The sequence below is a fragment of the Mesoplodon bidens genome (assembly GCF_964165515.1).
Source record: "Mesoplodon bidens genome assembly, chromosome: 12".
NCBI classification, from domain to species: domain Eukaryota; kingdom Metazoa; phylum Chordata; class Mammalia; order Artiodactyla; family Ziphiidae; genus Mesoplodon; species Mesoplodon bidens.
Genome location: NC_138168.1, coordinates 76,208,091 through 76,228,732, shown reverse-complemented (window position 1 = coordinate 76,228,732; position 20,642 = coordinate 76,208,091). Strand labels below are relative to the sequence as shown.

The following is a 20,642-nucleotide window of genomic DNA, read 5'->3' as shown; positions in this document are numbered from 1 at the left end:
GTGCTTGAGTTAATCTAAGAGTACTGAGGTGGGTGTGTGTTTTGTTGATGCTATAGTAACTTTTGGTACAGCAAAAACTATGAACTCTTCTAGCAGTGGATTCCAGCCACCTTATGTTTAATGTGAGATCTGGGGTAACAGAGGGTTCTTCTTAGTGTTCCTGTTCCACACCAATACATGGTGGGGTCAAAGGAGTTTTCTTTATTCTCCTGCTGCAGCCTCTGTCTTTGACAGACCTTGTGCACCTGAGCTTCAGAAGTGAGGCTTTCTCAGCATCCCTTCCTCTTCTACCTATGAATGACAGCCAGTCTCTACCTTGCACCACTGGTGGATCAGTGGATCATGAATCCAAGCCTGCTCCTCCCCAGCTGATGGGATTTATCCAGCATCAGTGCAGGGCTGAGACAGTATATTTTCTATCCCTATTCCAACAATGTGCCAAACTTTGCCTGGATCCAGGTTTGGGCAGGTTTCTTGCCCACCCCCTGCCTATGACAGCTTTTGTGTCCTATGACAGAAGTTCTGGGACACTGGTGGATTTTGTGCCTGTCTCCGAGGGGTAGAGTTCGTCATCACCTACATGCCTGCACCACTGACAAGCTTCCTCTGGTTTCCTGCCCCACTCATTCTTTCTCATGAGTACTGAGTTGAAGGCCTATGGTAAAAAGTGGTAAGTACTGATAGATACAGATCCTCTTTGTATCTGGGGTTCCTGACAATTTAAAATTGTCATGCTAGCCCATACTAGCTTTCGAAAATTCACAAAAATTGTACTTGTTGTCTTCACATCTGCTTTGATGGCTGCTAACCCTCCTTCTCGGGCCCTGCTAAAGACAAAACAATGATGTGTCCCTTCTCTCCTTGGAATTTAGATCATCTGACTACCTTTAGAACTCAGGTCTCTGATGGGACCAAAAATAGGCACAATACTGTACATTATCCACCTTTTTCTCATGGTTAATGTGGGAGCAGCATCTTCCTGTGGCTTTCTACACCTTAAATGAAAGCAGAACTCTAGAGTTAAATATTATTTAAAACAAGTTAATGACCCTATAGGACTTTACAGTATAACCAAAGGCTTTCTCATTATTTTGAAACTTTCCTTTCCTTCTTTCCAACAAAATTAAGCCTCATATTCAGCATGTGAGTCTTTTTTCAGACTCAAATGATATGAAGGTATCCTAGGAATATTCCCATTAAGACACACACAGTGTTCAAAGATGTAACATGGGCTGAGTCTTACTGGAATTGAATATGTCAACTAATTCTTCAGAAGAGGCTAATTCCCTCTTTTATAATTAAGGCCTAGAAGACAGCCTGCTTCTCCAAGTTTATAATTGCTACTCAATTTCAAATATCTATTCTTAATTTCAATTGCAAAATAAGACCATTAAAACACATGAACCTAAGCAAAGGGGATACTTATTACAAATGATTAAATAGATTTTTTAAGCAAATAAATCAAGACTTACATATGACCCAAAAAGGTATCTTTAAAAGTAATTTTTGTAAATAGTGCTGCAATGAACATTGGGGTGCATGTATCCTTTCGGACTATTTACAATAGCCAAGACATGGAAGCAACCTAAATGTCCGTCAACAGAGGAATGAATAAAGATGTGGCACATATGAACAGTGGAATATTAGCCATAAAAAAGAATGAAATAATGCCATTTGTAGCAACATGGATAGACCTAGAGATTATCATACTAAATGAAGTCAAACAAAGACAAATACCATATGATATCACTCATATGTGGAATCTAATTTTAAAAAAATGATACAAATGAACTCATTTACAAAACAGAAGCAGACTTACTGATATCGTAAACAAACTTAGAGTTACCAAAGGGGAAACGTGGGGGGAGGGATAAATCAGGAGCTTGAGATGAACATACACACACTACTATATATAAGATAAATAACCAACAAAGAGCTACTGTATAGCACAGGGACCTCTACTCAATATTCTGTGATAACCTATATGAGAAAAAAATCTAAAAAAGAATGAATATATACATATATGTATAACTGAAACACTTTGCTGTACACCAGAAACTAACAGAACATTGTAAATCAACTATAACCCAATAAAATTAAATTTAAAAAAAAATTTTAAATAAGACATTTTAAAAAAATACGTTTTGTTGGGAGATAATGCTTATTACAACACTAGGGCTATGTACATGATCAAGATATTAATAAATCGTTTCTCCTGAAAAATGCACAGTTCTAAGAAAATCAGACTTCTCATGATAGTCACATTTTTGTTTTGTTTTATTTTTTATTTGACTGTTTGGTATTTGGGACTAAAATAGGACTACCCACTAACTAACTTGTTTACCAAAATGACTTTCAACTGTTTCCAAATCCCACCTCAAACACCAAATATGCCATTATGGATATTCAAAAACTGTGCTGGAGGCTAAGAAAGCAACTCAAATTAACTTCAAGAAGTGTTCCAAGAAAGAAAAGAATCATTTGATTAAATGCCTACTTCCAATACTATTCTCCACTTTGTCTAAAAGAAGAAAAGCCCTGATCTTAAGAACTTATCTTAAACTAAAATCACAAGTTATATATTTATTAGCAAAGACATTAATTCAGTAAAAACTCCTGAAAAGCAGAACCAAAGAAGACCAATATTTGCTCTGCAGAGTATGTACCACAGTAACAATCATACATAGTTAATGATGGCTACTCACTTCATCAGTGGATGTTCAAGATTAACAGGACTTCTGTCACCAAACTGGTGTGATTTAATTTATATATGACTTTCTTTCCAATCTCCTCTTGCCAATCAGTATTTGTAATGCATGTGGAAAGAATGGAGGAATTCTCCTTATCTTAAATCAAACACGAAATATGGATTCATTCTACCGTAAGTCTGTGAAATTTACACTTACTAGTATGGTATTAAATTTTAAAAATAAAGTAAAAATCTCTAGGACATATCCACTCCCTACCCCACAACTATGCCTCATTTTTCCCACCTATAAAACAAGGATAGCAAAAACAGCATCTTCCTCAGAGACCTGTGATGAGGATTGAATGAAATAATGTGATAAAGCACTCTTAACAAATAATATAGACTGTTTTCACTATTATTATCCTGCACGAGGGAGGTGGTTCAAGGAAGAAGAGAAACCCTCCCCTGATGCAAAGAGGAAAATCAGACATATCCATAAATAATTCATATAAGGTTGAATCAAGAATAAGTCTAAATTTCACAGTGAATGAAATCAAAGCACAGTGAAAGGTGTTCAGACTACAGGGTGAGTTCCCTACTCTAGGAAGCTCTTGCTTTTTCAATTTGCCTGCTTTCAAAAGAACACCATCCCTCTCTCCGTTGCCCTACAAATCACTCTTAATGTACTTTAGCATGTTCATCCCAAAACAGCAATCTTGGGGCTAACAAAGAAGATCATGCTTCCTGTCAGGGAGCAGGACGAATATGCCTCAGCAGGTCAAGCATGTCACTGTCACAATGTTTTAATAAACCATCAGAAGATTCAATTCACCCCCATTTTCAAGGTAAGTATATCAATACAAGGAACCATATTAACAGAGATAAACATAGGGCCTAAACTGCTGTGCCAAGAAGTGGCGGTGAAAACTCTGATTTAAAATGACACAGCAAGGGGCTTCCCTGGTGGCGCAGTAGTTAAGAGTCCGCCTGCCAATGCAGTGGGCACGGGTTTGGTGGCACAGTGGTTAAGAGTCCGCCTGCCAATGCAGGGGGCATGGGTTCGAGCCCTGGTCCAGGAAGATCCCACATGCCGTGCAGCAACTAAGCCCGTGAGCCACAACTACTGAGCCTGCGCTCTAGAGTCTGAGAGCCACAGCAACTGAAGCCCATGCTCCTAGAGCCCATGCTCCGCAACAAGAAAAGCCAGCCACCGCAATGAGAAGCCTGCGCACCGCAATGAAGACCCAGTGCAGCCAAAAATAAACATAGATAAAATAAATAAATTTATTAAAAAGTAAATAAAGGGCTTCCCTGGTGGCGCAGTGGTTGAGAGTCCGCCTGCCGATGTAGGGGACACGGGTTCATGCCCTGGCCTGGGAAGATCCCACATGCCGCGGAGCGGCTGGGCCCGTGAGCCATGGCCACTGAGCCTGGGTGCCGGAGCCTGTGCTCTGCAACGGGAAAGGCCACAACAGTGAGAGGCCCACGTACTGCAAATAAATAAATAAATAAATTAATTAATTAATTAATTAATTAATTAATTAAAAAAATGACACAACAATAAAACTCAAAGTTAATGTCACCAACCTAACTCCAACTCTCCACCACCTCTCCGTAATGAAGTAGGTCTCAAAAGAGTAAATTATTTTGCATACCCTCTGGCTCCACTCTAATCTATAATGGATGCAATATGCATATCCTGAATTTTTCTCCTACTGTGCAAGCCAGAGATACAGGGGGTTCATGCAATCCCAGATAGCAACGAATCCCCTCTTTTCTTTAGATGCCTTATCAATGACAGTGACTAGAGCACTGAACTTGGATGCAATTAACAATTCACTGAATTATCGTTTTTTTCTTTCACATTTAGGTAGAGCTATTTTTCACCTTAAATGGATCCTGTAGTTAGCAAGTCCTAAGAATTGCTCAACAGTATTTTATGTAAAATATTTTCCTCTTCATAAAGATTATCTACTGCTTTATTACTTTCTGGCCATGAAAATATTGCTGCTACTTAATGCAGTACTACTTTTGTCAATCAAGAGTTTCCCAAAGGAGCACTTCCTAATCCAGCAGTGTTCCATTCTGCATTGATATATGGTTACTTTAAAGTGCCTATATATTTATTGCGTGATTGATGGCCAGTTTGGGAAGCGTTGGGTGCATCCATTTCTACACACTGAGCTGAATTCAGCACCTGAGGTAGGTATTTCTTCCAGAAACATACCATTCCTGTACCCCATCTTTAATCCTTGCTTCAATGACCTTTTTAAAAAGTAATTCTTTTTGACCTGTCAACACATGTTTAAATGTAATCAAGGATTTGTTGTAACAATATTTCCTACAGAGTTTTCCAACTTCATCTTTGTTACAATTGGGCTATTGTTTCTATGCAAAGCCAAACATTCAAATTAAAATGAACGCCACTTCAATTTCTTTTATAAGGGTTTTCAGTTTAACATGGCATCTGGCAAGCAGCCCCCATCTGTATTTTCCACCAACAGGCCTTGGGTAGGGTGAGGGCAGGAAGGGAGCAGACTAGTTGATGAGGGAGTACAAGGGGGTGGGGGGAGTGGAAGAGTGGGAGGATGAAGGAGAAGAATATAATTCTAGAATCTGGGAGCAATTTCCCGAACTATACTTAAGGGGGAGAAAAGCCCATTTTGGCTGTGAAAACAGTAAAATCAATAAAGATTCAAGTTAACCCCTCACCCCCCACAGAGTCTCTGCCCTCTGGTTCAAAAACAAAATGTCTGCAAAACCAGAAAATTAAATCGTTACCCACGACTATGTGGCTGTTGTCTTTTGAGCAAGAGCGGGGCTGGTCCCCACGTCTCACTGCTGTCACTGCCTCTCTTGCTTGTCTAGACAGAGATGGCAATTTCCAAAAAGCTATTGGCAGGAAGTCAATTGTAATAATATCATGACAATAACTGCCATAGTAGTTACCAAACTGAAGGTAAATGTCAAACATCATTCATGAAAGAAAAGCTATGTAATGTAAAAGAATGTCACAATAATCTGGGAGTAAGATCACAAAATTCCTCGTCTCACACTCAGGTTGCTTCAAAAGAGAACACTTAAGGATGGTTTCATATTAGGAAATTTGTTCATGCAATACATCACAACATTAGGCCCAGGAAGAAAAAGACTTTCAATTATTTTTAAGTTGCTACAAAGATATTTAATATAATCAAATATCCATTCCCAATAAAAATGTCTACAAAATTAGGAAAACAAAGATGCTTTTCAACATCATGAAGAATATCTTAAGCTGAGAGCCGATGGCAGAATAATAACAAAATACTTGTAGCATGTCCATTAAAATTTGGAATAAGACAAGAACATTTAATTATCACTAATATTTAACAATGCTACATAAATCCTAGCCAATGCAGTAGGACCAGAACACAGAAATAAAAGCTGTAATTCTTGTAAAGTAGGTGATAAAATTATCACCTGTGTATGATTACATATAACATTAGAACTCCATCTTATATCATGTCCCAAAATAAATTTCAGATGAATTAGAGTTAAATGTAAACCTAAAACCAAATAAATTAATTGGAGATATAGATAAATATTAACTGATCCTGGACTAAAGAAGGGATTTATTATAAGAATAAAAGTGACCACAAAAATAGATTGATTATACTTCTCCATTAAACAAAAAGGTACAATACAATTCCTATCAAATTACCAATGGCACTTTTCATAGAACTAGAACAAAAAATTTAACAATTTGTAGGGAAACACAAAAGACACCAAATAGCCAAAGCAATTTTTTTTTAAATTGATTTGAGTCCTCTCCATTTTTTTTCTTGATGAGTCTGGCTAAAGGTTTATCAATTTTGTTTATCTTCTCAAAGAACGAGCTTTCAGTTTTATTGATCTTTGCTATTGTTTTCTTTGTTTTTATTTCATTTATTTCTGCTCCGATCTTTATTATTTCTTTCCTTCTACTAACTTAGGGTTTTGTTTGTTCTTTTTCTCTAGTTGCTTTGGGTGTAAGATTAGGTTGTTTAAATCTTTTAATTAAATTATTTGTTTATGGCTGCATTGGGTCTTCATTACTGATCACGGGCTTTCTCCAGTGTGGCAAGTGGGGGCTACTCTTCGTTGCAGCGTGCAGGCTTCTCATCGTGGTGCCTTCGCTTGTTGCCCAGCACAGGCTCTAGGTGCGTGGGCTTCAGTAGTTGTGGTACGCGGGCTCAGTAGTTGTGGCTCGCAGGCTCTAGAGCACAAGCTCAGTAGTTGTGGTGCACAGGCTTAGTTGCTCCGCGGCATGTGGGACCTTCTCGGACCGGGGATCGAAACTGTGTCCCCTGCATTGGCAGGTGGATTCTTAACCACTGTGCCACAAGGGAAGTCCCCAAAGCAATCTTGAGAAAGAAAAATGGAGCTGGAGGAACCAGGCTCCCTGACTTCATGCTATACTACAAAGCTACAGTAATCAATACAGTATAGTACTGGCACAAAAACAGAAATATAGGTCAATGATACAGGATAGAAAGCCCAGAGATAAACCCACGCACCTGTGGACACCTAAGCTATGACAAAGGAGGCAAAAATATACAAGGGAGAAAAGACAGTCTCTTCAATAAGTGGTGCTGGGAAAAATGGGCAGCTACATGTAAAAGAATGAAATTAGAACACTCCCTAACACCAGACACAAAAACAAACTCAAAATGGATTAAAGACCTAAATGTAAGGCCAGACACTATAAAACTCTTAGAGGAAAACATAGGCAGAACATTCTTTGACATTAATCACAGCAAGATCCTTTTTGACCCACCTCCTAGAGAAATGGAAATAAAAACAAAAATAAACAAATGGGACCTAATGAAACGTAAAAGCTTTTGCACAGCAAAGGAAACCATAAACAAGATGAAAAGACAACCCTCAGAATGGGAGAAAATATTTGCAGGCAAAGCAACTGACAAAGGATTAATCTCCAAAATATACAAACAGCTCATACAGCACAATACCTAAATAACAAACAATCCAATCAAAAAATGGGCAGAAGACTTAGACATTTCTCCAAAGAAGACATACAGATGGCCAATAAACACATGAAAAGATGCTCAACATCACTAATTATTAGAGAAATGCAAATCAAAACTACAATGAGTCATCATCTCATACCAGTCAGAATGGCCATCCTCAAAAAAATCTACAAACAATAAATGCTGGAGAGCATGTGGAGAAAAGGGAACCCTCTTGCACTGTTGGTAGGAATGTAAATTGATACAGCCACTATGGAGAACAGAATGGAGGTTCCTTAAAAAACTGAAAATAGAACTACCATACGACCCAGCAATCCCACTACTGGGCATATACCCAGAGAAAACCACAATTCAGAAAGAGTCATGTACCACAATGTTCACTGCAGCACTATTTACAATAGCCAGGATATGGAAGCAACCTAAGTGTCCATCGACAGATGAATGCATAAAGATGTGGTACATATATACAATGGAGTATTACTCAGCCATAAAAAGGAATGAAATTGGGTCATTTGTAGAGACATGGGTGGACCTAGAGAGTGTCATACACAGTGAAGTAAATCAGAAAGAGAAAAGCAAATCTCATATAATAAAGCATATATGTGGAATCTAGAAAAATGGTATAGATGATCTTATTTGCAAGCAGAAATAGAGACACAGACATAGAGAACAAATGTATGGATACCAAGGGGGAAAGGGATGGGGTGGGAGGAACTGGGAGGCTAGGATTGACACATATACATTATTGGTACTATGTATAAAATAGAGAGCTGATGGGAACATACTGTCTAGCACAGGGAACTCTACCTAATGCACTGTGGTAAACTAAGTGGGAGGGAAGTCCAAAAGGGAGGGGATATCTGTACATGTATGGCTGATTCATTTTGTTGTACAGTGGAGGCTAACACAACAGTATAAAGCAACCATTCTCCGATAAAAAATAATTTAAAAAAAGAGAAAGGAAAACCTAAAAGGCAAATAGTAAATTGAGTAAAATATTTTCAATTATTATAACAGACAAATTATGTATGTTGTTGTTACTTAAAGAGCTTTTTGAAATTATGGAAAGAATATTTAGCCTCAACAGAATCATAAGGACATGAACTAATAGTTTAAGATACGTCTTCATATTGAGAATAACTTCATAATCACAAGATTTTGTATTATACGACAAAGATTAGCCAGATGTTTTGAGGAGTTACTGTCAGTTATTCTTTGAGGCACTTTTCATATACAGTCTCTCTGATTCAACACCCTTAAGAAGTAGGTAATATTATACCCATTTATAGATGAGATAACTCAGTTTTAGAAAGATTAAATAATTTGTCCAAGTAAATGGTAAAAAAGAATGTAACTTCAATTCTATCTAAGTCTGTACCCTCTATATTCCTCCAGTCTGGAAGAAACAACTAAAATTATTGATAATGTGGAATACATAGGAGTTTTTAAATTTTGGACATCCAAAAATAAATCATTAAAATCTAAGGTAAACCACACTCTGAAAAGTGCAACCTCTATGCAACAATGATTATTTTCCTTAATATATAAAGAGCTCTTGCCAAGCAACTGGAAATGGTCTAAGACCAACAGAAAAAACAGGCAAGCACAGTGAACAAGCAATACATAATTATAAAAGCCACAAACATGTAATTATGTAAATCAATAATCTAAGAAATGTCATTCAAAGAATGATGAAATACTATTTCTCAAACATGACATTTTTAAATTATGAAGAAAGTAAAATAATCAATAATAACATGGGTGAGGTTTCAACCCAATAAGAAAATGGTTAAATTAATTATGGTGTTAAACTAAGATGGAATATGTCTTAGCATTAAAATCATTTTTCAAATGATATCTGCCAACATAGGACTAGCCTTATCCTTACTCTTATCCAATACCAGATTTATGCATGTGTACAAGACAGAAATTCTAATTCATAGGTGATTTTTAAAGAAATACACTGTAGTGTTAGAAACTGTAAAACAGACCATTTTAAATTTCTTCTCAGTCTGCCTCAGTGTTCTCCAAATTTTCTCAATTCAGTATATTTACTTTTCACCCAGAAATGTTTTCAAAATTGTATTAGAAACAATGATTTATTCACTATCGGTAAGAACACTTCAAATTTGTAAAGTTCTTTTAGAATTTACCAAACAACCTCATAAATATTATCCCATTTAATTCATACTACAACCTTTTGAGATAAATACTGGCATTATTTTACAGAAGAAATAACGTTTCCTTTTTTTTTTTGCGGTACGTGGGCCTCTCACTGTTGTGGCCTCTCCCGTTGTGCAGCACAGGCTCCGGACGCGCAGGCTCAGCGGCCATGGCTCACGGGCCCAGCCGCTCCGTGGCACGCGGGACCCTCCCGAACCGGGGCACGAACCCGCGCCCCCTGAATCGGCAGGCGGACTCTCAACCACTGCGCCACCTGGGAAGCCCCGAAATAACGTTTCTTAAACTAAAAAGATCACATTTCCTTATGTCTTCCAAGGACAGGGCAGAGAGAAAGGGCAGGCAAAGAAGGGGCCCTTAAAACAAAATGAAATTTTTAATTATTAACAAGACCTATAGAAACTCTAAACAATGTCAGTGATAAAACACTTCTCCCTGAAAAAATCCTTTTGTTGGCCTAACTTCTAGCTGTCACAGTTACTGTCGAGTTTCAATGGCATTTACATTTGCTTCAAGTTAGCATCTTTTATTACCTGTGCTTTTATGGGCATTGTGTTCTACCTGGGAGTTAATTCACAGAACTCCTGGTTATATGGTTGGCACCAACCCACAAACTTGGTTATAAGAGTCCTTTCTAAAATAAGTTTGTAGGACTTCCCTGGTGGTGCAGTTGTTAAGAATCCTCCTGCCAATGCAGGGGACACGGGTTCAATCCCTGGTCCAGGAAGATCCCACATGCCGTGGAGCAACTAAGCCTGTGCACCACAACTACTGAGCCGGCGCTCTAGAGCCCGCGAGCCACAACTACTGAGCCCGTGTGCCACAACTACTGAAGCCCGTGTGCCTAGAGCTCATGCTCTGCAACAAGAGAAGCCACTGCAATGAGAAGCCGGTACACCACAACGAAGAGTATCCACCCCTCGCTGCAACTAAAGAAAGCCCGGGTGCAGCAACGAAGACCTAACACAGCCAAAAGTAAATTAATTAATTTAAAAAAAAAAACTTAAAAATAAATGAAATAAGTTTGTAAAAGTTGTCATGTCTCTCCCATGGTACTACATGAATAAGTTAAATTGTAGAATGAAAATAAACAATGATAGCATCGTGATTTGTAAAAACAAAACAGAAAAACGTGAAACTTGAGTTAGTTCAATTCCATTATACTTATGACCACTTAGAGTTTTTATATGTGTTGAAAACTCAAAACAGTGAAACAGAGTACAAACCGCAAGGTGCAATATGTTAGTTTGGTTAAGTGCAAATTCTATTTTATAGATGAAATGTTTTTACTAAATTTGAATTTTAAAACTGAAATATATTCCTTATTTTAACTGTTAACTGTTTAAAACTACAGAAGAAATCAAGAAAATAATTGCTGTGTATTATTCCATGACTTTTACTTAAAATAGTTTTGTCAAATAGAGGTAGGGTGTTAAAAAATATGGGTGTCAAGTACAACAGGTACACTTCTAGTCTTATAAAATTATGGTATGCTCTAGGGAAAATATCTTAAAATTCAGATTTTGGTAAAGAATACATGCTGATTGTTTTCCTCATCTTTTGGACATGTTCCAAATGAAGTAGGTCTTATTTTGTTTGTATTTATAACTTTATGGAAACATAACAGTAAGGTTTTAAGAGCTCATCAGACCATTTATTTCAATTAGAAGCAGTAATGAAATCTCTTTAAACTATTAGATGTCACTGAGTCTCTATGTAAAACGGATTGTATGCTTAATGCCTTTTGGCATGATCCACAATTATTTGCCCTTAATACTTTTTATATTGACTGAAAACAAGGATTCCCTTCCTACTTCTCCCAGGCGTCCTCAAGTCCAAATTAGCAGACTGAAATAGCATTTTTCATAAAACTTAGAAAATAACTGTTAAAAACTTTTTAACTCAAGTGCTAGCAATAGTATAATAAGCCTTAGCTATAGCTAAGGACTCGATGCTGTTTCTAGCTCTACACAGACTATAACCTTGAAAAGTTATACCGATCATGGTCCTGGGTGTACTTTCCCTTACCATGGTCAATGTTCTTCCAAATACCTTAGGATATCCCTTGTTAATTTCAAGCACCAGCGTTGGTTGAGTCCGTGTCATCTGACTTACCTTACTTCAAGAAAATTCATTTCAGAACATATTTCTGGTGAACTGGAATCTAATTACTTACATAATCTGAAAAAATGTGCTTTTTAATCAAAATTTCTTTCTTATTTTTCATGGCATGCGTTAGACAACTACCTAAGAGCAGACGAGGTTCATGAGGCTGTCCTTAGTACTGCTAACGCTGCCTTGAGCATCTTTTTTTCACTGAACAGTGAGGAAGGAAGAAGAAGCACAACTGAGACCCCTTTAAGACTGGAGATGCCAGTGCAGAGAAAAGAGCTTTCTTTTTTTTTTTTTTGACCTTTTTAATTTTAATAAAAATATGAAAGTAATAATACATACCAAGAAGGAATAGCTGTATTTTTCTTCCCATCCACAGAGGCAGTAGTTAAGAGTGTGACCTTGGGCAAGTTGTATGACCTTGGGCAGGTTGCTTAACCTCTCTCTTTTTTTTGCTCTTTTTTATCTTCTTTTTTTAAAAAAATTTTCATTGCAGTATATTTGCTTTACAATGTTGTGTTAGTTTCTACTGTACAGCAAAGTGAGTCAGCTATACATATCTATATCTATATCTATATCTATATCTATATCTATATCTATATCTCTCTCTCTATATATATATCCCCTCTTTTTTGGATTTCCTTCCCATTTAGATCACCACAGAGCACTGAGTAGAGTTCCCTGTGCTATACAGTAGGTTCTCATTAGTCATCTATTTTATACACAGTATCAATAGTATATATGTCAATCTCTCACTACCAGGTGACAGTTTTGAACATTACAACTGAATTTTGAAAATCTAATTTTTGAAGTTTTTACAAATAATTTTCATTATTGTATCCTCAGGCCTGCAGAAATGACTGGGTATCACTTGTACTAAAAATGTACTGCTGATTAATTACCAAATCCCCCTATTATCAGGAGTAAGACCTGGGCCAACAGTACACAGCCAAGACATGACCACTATGATGGCGGCTGAAATGTCCAAGCAAGGACAGGTACGGGGTGACAGGAGCCAGGCTACCCATATGGCAAATGTTGTTTGCTCAATGCCTGCTAATATCCACAAACTTGGTTATAAGAGTCATTTTCTAAAATAAGTTTGTAGAAGTTGTCATGTCTCCCATGATACTACATGAATAAGTTAAACAACAGATTGAAAATAAACAATGATAGCACCATGAAGGCAGAGGAATTCTTGGGAGAAGGAATATTTACTGTCATTTCAGCTTCTGCCAGGACCCAAGGCACAACTCCAAAGAATGTAGCATATTCTCTGTCAACCTCTCTCTTTCCTTTCTAAATATTTTTTCTATATCCTTCACCCTGGCCCCAAAAAACAGAAGCCCTCATGCCACCTGTCTCTCCAAACACCTCCATCCCAAGCCATCTCTCCCCCAAATCCATGAATAACCCTATTACCATGAGAGTCTTATTACTTACAGTAATTAAATTCACACTGAGGCGTGAATGATGCTTAACACTCCTACAGCATTGTTAAATAACATTATATTAACTCAGCTCTACTTGGTAGTGTGTGGCAAGGAGATATTTTCCAGTGAAGAAGTCTATACACCATCCCCATCCACCATCTACCCTAGAGCCTGCCTTCCGCTTTTCCAAGTCTGCTAGAAAACAGGATACTTTTACAGTCCCATACAATCCACATCTACCACAACCCCCATGCACAAGCACTGCCAAACATAGGCCACAATACAACATCACACATAGCTTGTAACCTGCAGTGCAAACACAGGAATGGTGATGGTACTTTCTATTCACGTATAGCTATATACATCCTACAAGCATTACTGTATAATGTTTACATTTAGGCATAGCTATAAACACCAGATGCATAATACCTAGTATTTGTATATTAACGCAATACGCTCCGTAAACCTCTCATCTCTCCAACTCCTCCCTCACTGGTATCATGTGAGCAGACAGGGAAATGATGGCTCTTCAATGCCATCCCCACAAAGTTCCCAGTCTCCTCATCCGTCCTTCCTCTCCACCCCTCTGTCATGGAGAAGGCATCCCCCCCACTGGAAGTGTGTCCCCCTTTTTTTTTCCAGTGCTCTGGACACAATTCCCTCCCACCTCCTTGATCTCTTGGGTGGTCTTCCTTCTCCCACATCTTCACCCGCTCCCTCTCTCTGGCTCCCTCCCACCAACACTTAGACATGCTGTAGCTTCTCTCATCCTTAAAAAAAAAAAAAACTTATTCACAAAACTCTTCCTTTGACTCAAATTCTCCCTTCTTCCTCCAGCTATAGTTCTCTCTTCTCAGTCTGACCTCATTAAAAAGTTGCCTATAGTACATCCAGACAATGGACTATTACTCAGCGCTAAAAACAAATGAGCTATCAAGCCATGAAAAGACACAAAGGAATCATAAACGCCTATCACCAAGTGAAAGAAACCAATCTGAAAAGGTTACATACTATGTAGCCTTTCCAAATATGTGACGTTCTAGAAAAGGCAATACTGTGGAGAGAGCAAAAAATCATTGCTTGCCAGGAGTTGGGGGAAAAGAAGAATGAACGGGCACAGCACAGAGGATTTTTAGGGCAATGAATATACTCTGCATGACACCATAATGATGGCTACATGTCATTCATTATACATCTGTTCAAAGTCAAGAATGCACACCACCCAGCTTCCCTGGTGGCACAGTGGTTGAGAGTCCGCCTGCCGATGCAGCGGACACGGGTTCGTGCCCCGGTCTGGGAAGATCCCACATGCCACGGAGTAGCTGGGCCCGTGAGCCATGGCCGCTGAGCCTGTGCGTCTGGAGCCCGTGCTCCGCAACGGGAGAGGCCGCAACAGTGAGAGGCCCGCGTACTACAAAAAAAAAAAAAAAAAAAAAAAAAGAATGCACACCACCAAGAGTGACCCCCCTAATGTAAGCTATGAACTTTAGGTGATTATAACGTACCCAGGTAGGTTCATCAATTGTAACAAATGTCCCACTTCCAGTGGGAGTGAGAACACCATGCATGTGTGGGGCAGGGGTATATAGGAACTCTCTGGACCATCCTCTCAATTTTTCTGCAAACCTAAAACTGCTCTTTAAAAAAAATTAAACCTTAAAAAAAAAGTTGTCTATGCTCCCTGTTTCCATGTCCTCTCATTGGTCCAGCACTTGAACCTGCTATTTCAGAGGTCCCCACTGGCATGGCTGCTACTTCCCATGGCATGGCTACATTTAGTGCTTGTCCTGCTTGATGGGTCTCCGACCTCCTGACCAGTCCCTCCTCCCTGAAGCATCACTGCTTCCACTGACTCACGCTTTCTGCCTCCCTCGAAGGTTCTTCGTCCTCTGCCCATCTCCCAAATCCTGGTGTTCCCCGAGGTCTGTCCTGGTCCCTTCTCCCTTCTCCCTCTACCGATCACTCATATTTGTGGCTTCAATGTGCAGACTACTCCCAAATCTGTATCTTTTGTCCCAGCATCTCTCCACTGCTCCACAATTGTATTTCCAACTGCCAACTAGACAAATATGTTCAAATATGCCTCTGGCATCAGTATATTTAAACTTGAAGGCAACATCTCTGTTTCCAAACTTGCTCTTCTCCTGGGTCTCCTGCTCAGGAAAGGGCATCGCAATCCTAAATCAGAAATCTACACGTCATCCCAACCTCTCTCCCCTCTCATCCCTGTCATCCAAACAATCATCCAGTTCTGGCAATTCTACCCCTCAGTTACCTCCATGGCACCTACCTCCCAGCCTGTCGCCACGCAGTCCAGGCTGCCAGCAAATCTCTCCTGACACTGCAACCTCGTCCTAATCATTTCCTCTATCTCTGGTCAGGATCCATCAATAGCTCCCCTCTCGAGATACACTCCAACGTCTACATATTACTCCAAGGCCATCCAGGACCAGCCCCTGCCTGTCTCGCCATCTCTTGCCACTTCTTCCAAGCATTCTGTGCTCCAGCCAGACTGAATTCCTTTAAATTCCCGGTGCCCTGCTGCACTTCTTCCCTTCCTGGCCCTTTGCACGCACTGTTCTCTATACCTAGAACACTTGTTCCCTTAGGACCCTCCTCTCCTTCAGGCTAAACCCTTCATCCTTCAGTTCTCACACCAAAGGCCAGTTCTAGAAAGTCTGCCATGATCCCCCCTCCCCGCAAACTAGGTTGGAAGCAATCACTATACTTTATCATTGCTGTTCATTCCATTTTATGTCTTCCCCGCTAGATCCCAAGTTCCTTGAAGGCAGGGCTCCGGCATCCTGCCGATCACAGTAACCTGGAGCCTGGCAGAGCCTCAGCATAGAGAAGCTTGGTAAAGTATTGAGAACATGTACACAAAGCTTTTCCTAATCCTTATTTTGTGAAAACATATCCCCACTTCATCAAGGTAGAAATCACAGCAGTCGGAGAAGCTACAGGGCAGAAGAGGGATTCATCCAATGTTTTTAGATTTCAAGCAGCGCTCTTTCCAAGCTCCTGGTTTTCCAAAGCTGGATTGCCTTGGTACAAAGAGAAACTTACTTTTTTTTTTTTTTTTGCGGTACGCGGGCCTCTCACTGTTGTGGCCTCTCCCGTTGCGGAGCACAGGCTCCGGACGCGCAGGCTCAGCGGCCATGGTTCACGGGCCCAGCCGCTCCGCGGCATGTGGGATCTTCCCAGACCGGGGCACGAACCCGTGTCCCCTGCATCAGCAGGCGGACTCTCAACCACTGCGCCACCAGGGAAGCCCAACTTTCTTACATTTTAACTCACCTAAAAGAGGAAAGTGGCAACTGTTGATAAGACAATGAACACAGCACTGCAGCACAGTTCCTGGTACCATTAACTGTTATTGGGGCAAATGCCAAAATCCTGCAGTCCTTTCAAGTAACTCCTGGGAAAATTCCTCAACTTACTTTCCTCTGTAAAGATTCACTATTCCTGCCTTGATCACCCTACGTAAAATCCGCTTTCAAACCATCTAATATACTCACCAAAGTACAAAAAAATTACAAGGATCAGCCATGCAAAGACTATAAAGGAGACGTGACGCCTCTCTAACAAGCAGAATTCCAAATGCACGGAATGAACACTGTGTTCTGATCATGACAGAGCCAAGGAATCTGGAGAAATTAAAAAGTGGCTCACACTTTAAAGAAGAGTCCTGGGCTTCCCTGGTGGCGCAGTGGTTAAGAATCCGCCTGCCAATGCAGGGGACTCAGGTTCAAGCCGTGGTCCGGGAAGATCCCGGATGCCGCGGAGCAACTAAGCTCGTGCGCCACAACTACTGAGCCTGTGCTCTAGAGCCTGTGAGGCACAACTACTGAGCCCGCGTGCCGCAACTACTGAAGCCCGCGTGCCTAGAGCCTGGGCTCCGCAAAAAGAGAAGCCACCACAATAAGAAGCCCGCGCACTGCAACGAAGAGTAGCCCCTGCTCGCTGCAACTAGAGAAAGCCCATGTGCAGCAACAAAGACCCAATGCAGCCAAAAATAAATAAATAAATATTTTTTTTAAAAAAAAGAGTCCTAACACTGTTGCAGAAAACGTCTTAGATCATTTAAAATCCAAAATTTAAGAAGCAATGCATACGTAAGCAACAAATTCAGAAAAACTAACATGATCTGGCACTATACATGTGCATGCTCAGTTTGGGGTACATTAATTGCATTTTAGTTTCTATTTCAGTGTGTGTTTTTCTTGTAACAAATATATGAAGTGACAGAATTTTTTTTACACTTAAATTCGTCAGCTCCATTTTTTTGGTCCCCACTTGGAGCATCAATAAAGGAGGTACAAAAACACTTCTGGCCCCATTTTATTCTTCATCAGTTTGAGAAATTACATATGTATAGAAAGTGAATGAGGGTATATTTTTACTATCAACCATTATTGTTATGGGACTTATATAGAAGTTGACAGAAATTATTATTTACACAAGCAAATAGTACTACAATGTAAGTCGAAATTTTCTTCGATAAATTGCACTTACTCAAATGCACTACCATCTCACACACCGATCTAGGCAAGAATGCACAGTCCAAAGCCAATGCCCAGACATTCATGTCCTTAGAATCCTCTTCCATTATCCTTTTCAGCTTCTGACTTTGATATCAAGGCCTTTTTAAGCATCAGAATCAAAATGTGTTACATCATCCCCACCTGCAGCCCACACTCTCCTCTGCCCTCCCAGCCCTGTACCCAGCTCTTCTCTTGAAGAAGAAGCAAGCCCTAGTGATATTAACTTGTTCTGGGCATCCCTTTCTGGCCAGGGCTTGACCTCTGCCCTCACCATGTGCCCAGGAGCTCACACTCTCTCAGCCTAAGCCCGCCTCACTTCCCAGGATGTAATCACAAAAGTCTGACTCTCCTTGAACTCCTTTGACCTGCCATCTCCAGGAATGAGCCTTTATTTTACACTGATGTCAGAGTCACTGTATACACACTACACATATCTCCACCGCTACCTGTCTGGGAAAACTGTTCTCCCCTTCATCGCCCTGTTTGGGGCACATATCAGAAACACAGTCAGAGTGGGTAACTGGAACATGTGTTTAACTTGAGGCAAACTGTCCTCCGGACTTGCCCTCTTTATATAGTTCTTGTAAAACAAATTTGTACTCTTAAGCAGGTTATCTCAGTTGCCTGTCCTACAAGGTAACCTATGGATAATATTAAACTTTTTATTCTCATCTTCCCTAGATATTTTTATCTACTTTTTGCAAAGTTTTCTCTTGAACTTCCTTAAATCCAGACATTATGACCATAACTTAAGACTATAAAGCAATGCAAGTGCCCCAGACAAGCACACAACATTTGGATTATCCGCACACAACATTTGGATTATCTGCATGTCTCTGTTGCAGTGCTGTGTCTACTCCCCTCCAGCTACAGCATCCTTGCCGTCATTTTCCGCTGGGCTTCTCTCTATGTCTTGAATTTCCCGCTGAGGTGCTCCTTTTCCTGGGCAACTCCAGGCAAGCCTGAGGATTACATGTACTGTTTACCTCTCCCTTTCAAGTCAGGACCCTCTACCTGGATGGCTGCAGAAGCCTGAACTGAACAGACTCAGCTGGTGGCCGAGCTCTTGTAAGAAATTAAGACTTTCTGTAGTTAATTATTAAAGGCCCAAATCCACAGTTCAGCCTTCCTCACAGATCAGCTGCCATACTTTCCCAGCTTCTCCCCAGGGAAGTCCTCACTGGTGACGGAAAATCTCACTTCCTTGTGTTGTGCTCTCCTTTCCTACATGCGAATCCACTCAGGCTTTCTAGAAGTCACAGCTGTACCTGCTTCATCTCATCTGGATTAATAATCAACCAAACCGGTGACCCAGCACAGAACTCAGCAGCACGCCCTCAGTGACCCCATTACCACCAATGTCCTTAGCACCCATTACCTCCCTATACTTAAGCTGAAGGAACTTATCCCAAGCGGACTGACTTGTGTTTTGTTAACTTTTCCCCTAGACTGCTCATGTCAGTCGTTCACTTTTCAAATTTGCAGCTGGGATTCGACTTTATGGAATTGAAAGCAACAGGGTATCATTTCTCACTCTTTGAAGAAAAGAGTCGGCCAGTTTCCCTTGGGAGCTTCTCAAAAAGGTGAGAAAAAGAAAGATCGAGAACAATGTGGGTTTTAACCAGTCTTCTGGTACCTTCAGACACAAACACTCCCACGGAGGGTGTCATGACTGTCCTGTGCTCCTGGAGAAGCACCGCGCGCCCAGTTCCTGACCGAGACTACGCGGACACTTGGTCCTAGTTTACAAGTAACACCTGGGTGAGGGATCCTGTCTTATCAACCGTTGGTGGCACCGGGAAGCAAGGAATAAAAGAGCGAACACGGAAAGAACCCAGAAGAGAATCCCAAATACCCAGAGCCTCCTCGTCTCCCGTCGTTTCCTGGGAAAAACGGGCTGCCAAGCCTGGGCAGGAGCGGCCGGGCCGCGCCCCTCCCGCCGCGCGCCCACGCCGCCTCCTTACCTTGCGGGAGTACGGGGGCTTGCTCAGGTGGATGCCGTCGCGGACGAGCTTATCCCTGATCATGATCTTCAGCTTCAGTTTCGGGTAGCTCACCAGCTCCCTGCCGCGAGGGGCGGTCGTCTGGCTGCGGGGGTCCCCGCGGGGGCCCTGGGCCTGGCCGCCGCAAGGCTCCCCCCGGCGGCGAGTGGGGACGGCGCCCGCGGGCGGCCCGGGTGGCGCGGGCGGCGGCTGCGGCTCCAGCGTGAAGTAGAGGCCGGCGGCGGCGGCGTCCTGTTCCCGCAGCCGGCGCACGGCCTCCAGGATGCGGCGCCGGTGCGCGGGCGCCAGCACCCCGATGGCGTCCAGGTCCGGGTCCCCGATCTGCTTGCACACCTCCAGGTCATCGTAGCCGTTATCCACGAAGGACTCAGCGTACTGCGGGAGCTGCAGCGCTTTCAGCCACTCGTAAACTATGTTGGTGCACATGGTGGGACTGGAACCCCCGCCGGCAAACGGCGTCCCAGCGCCCGAGCGGCACGGGCGGCACCAGTTCTGAGAACTTTTAATCCTCTCCTCCAAAGGGAAAGAAAAAATCTCAGTGAAGTTTTCCTTTTAAAAAGGATAGGGTCGGAAATAGAAAGCCATCAGAAGCCTGAAGAGGGAGAAGCGGAAAAGCGGCAAAGTGAATTCCCCAAGCAGCCTGGAGCTCGCAGGCACTGGCGGCTGGGGGAGCC

General features: G+C 41.3%; 1 protein-coding gene across 1 annotated transcript in view; it reads right to left on the bottom strand.

Moving 5' to 3' along the window:
• The window catches only part of SAMD5 (sterile alpha motif domain containing 5), a gene marked incomplete at both ends in the record, with an annotated part of 52,265 nt that extends 31,871 nt beyond the window's left edge, over window positions 1–20,394 (bottom strand). Inside the window, one exon of the mRNA XM_081251042.1 lies at window positions 19,930–20,394. Coding sequence (XP_081107168.1) covers window positions 19,930–20,394 — 465 coding nt within the window. The remainder of the gene's footprint in view (window positions 1–19,929) is intronic.
• Window positions 20,395–20,642: the final 248 nt, after the last annotated feature.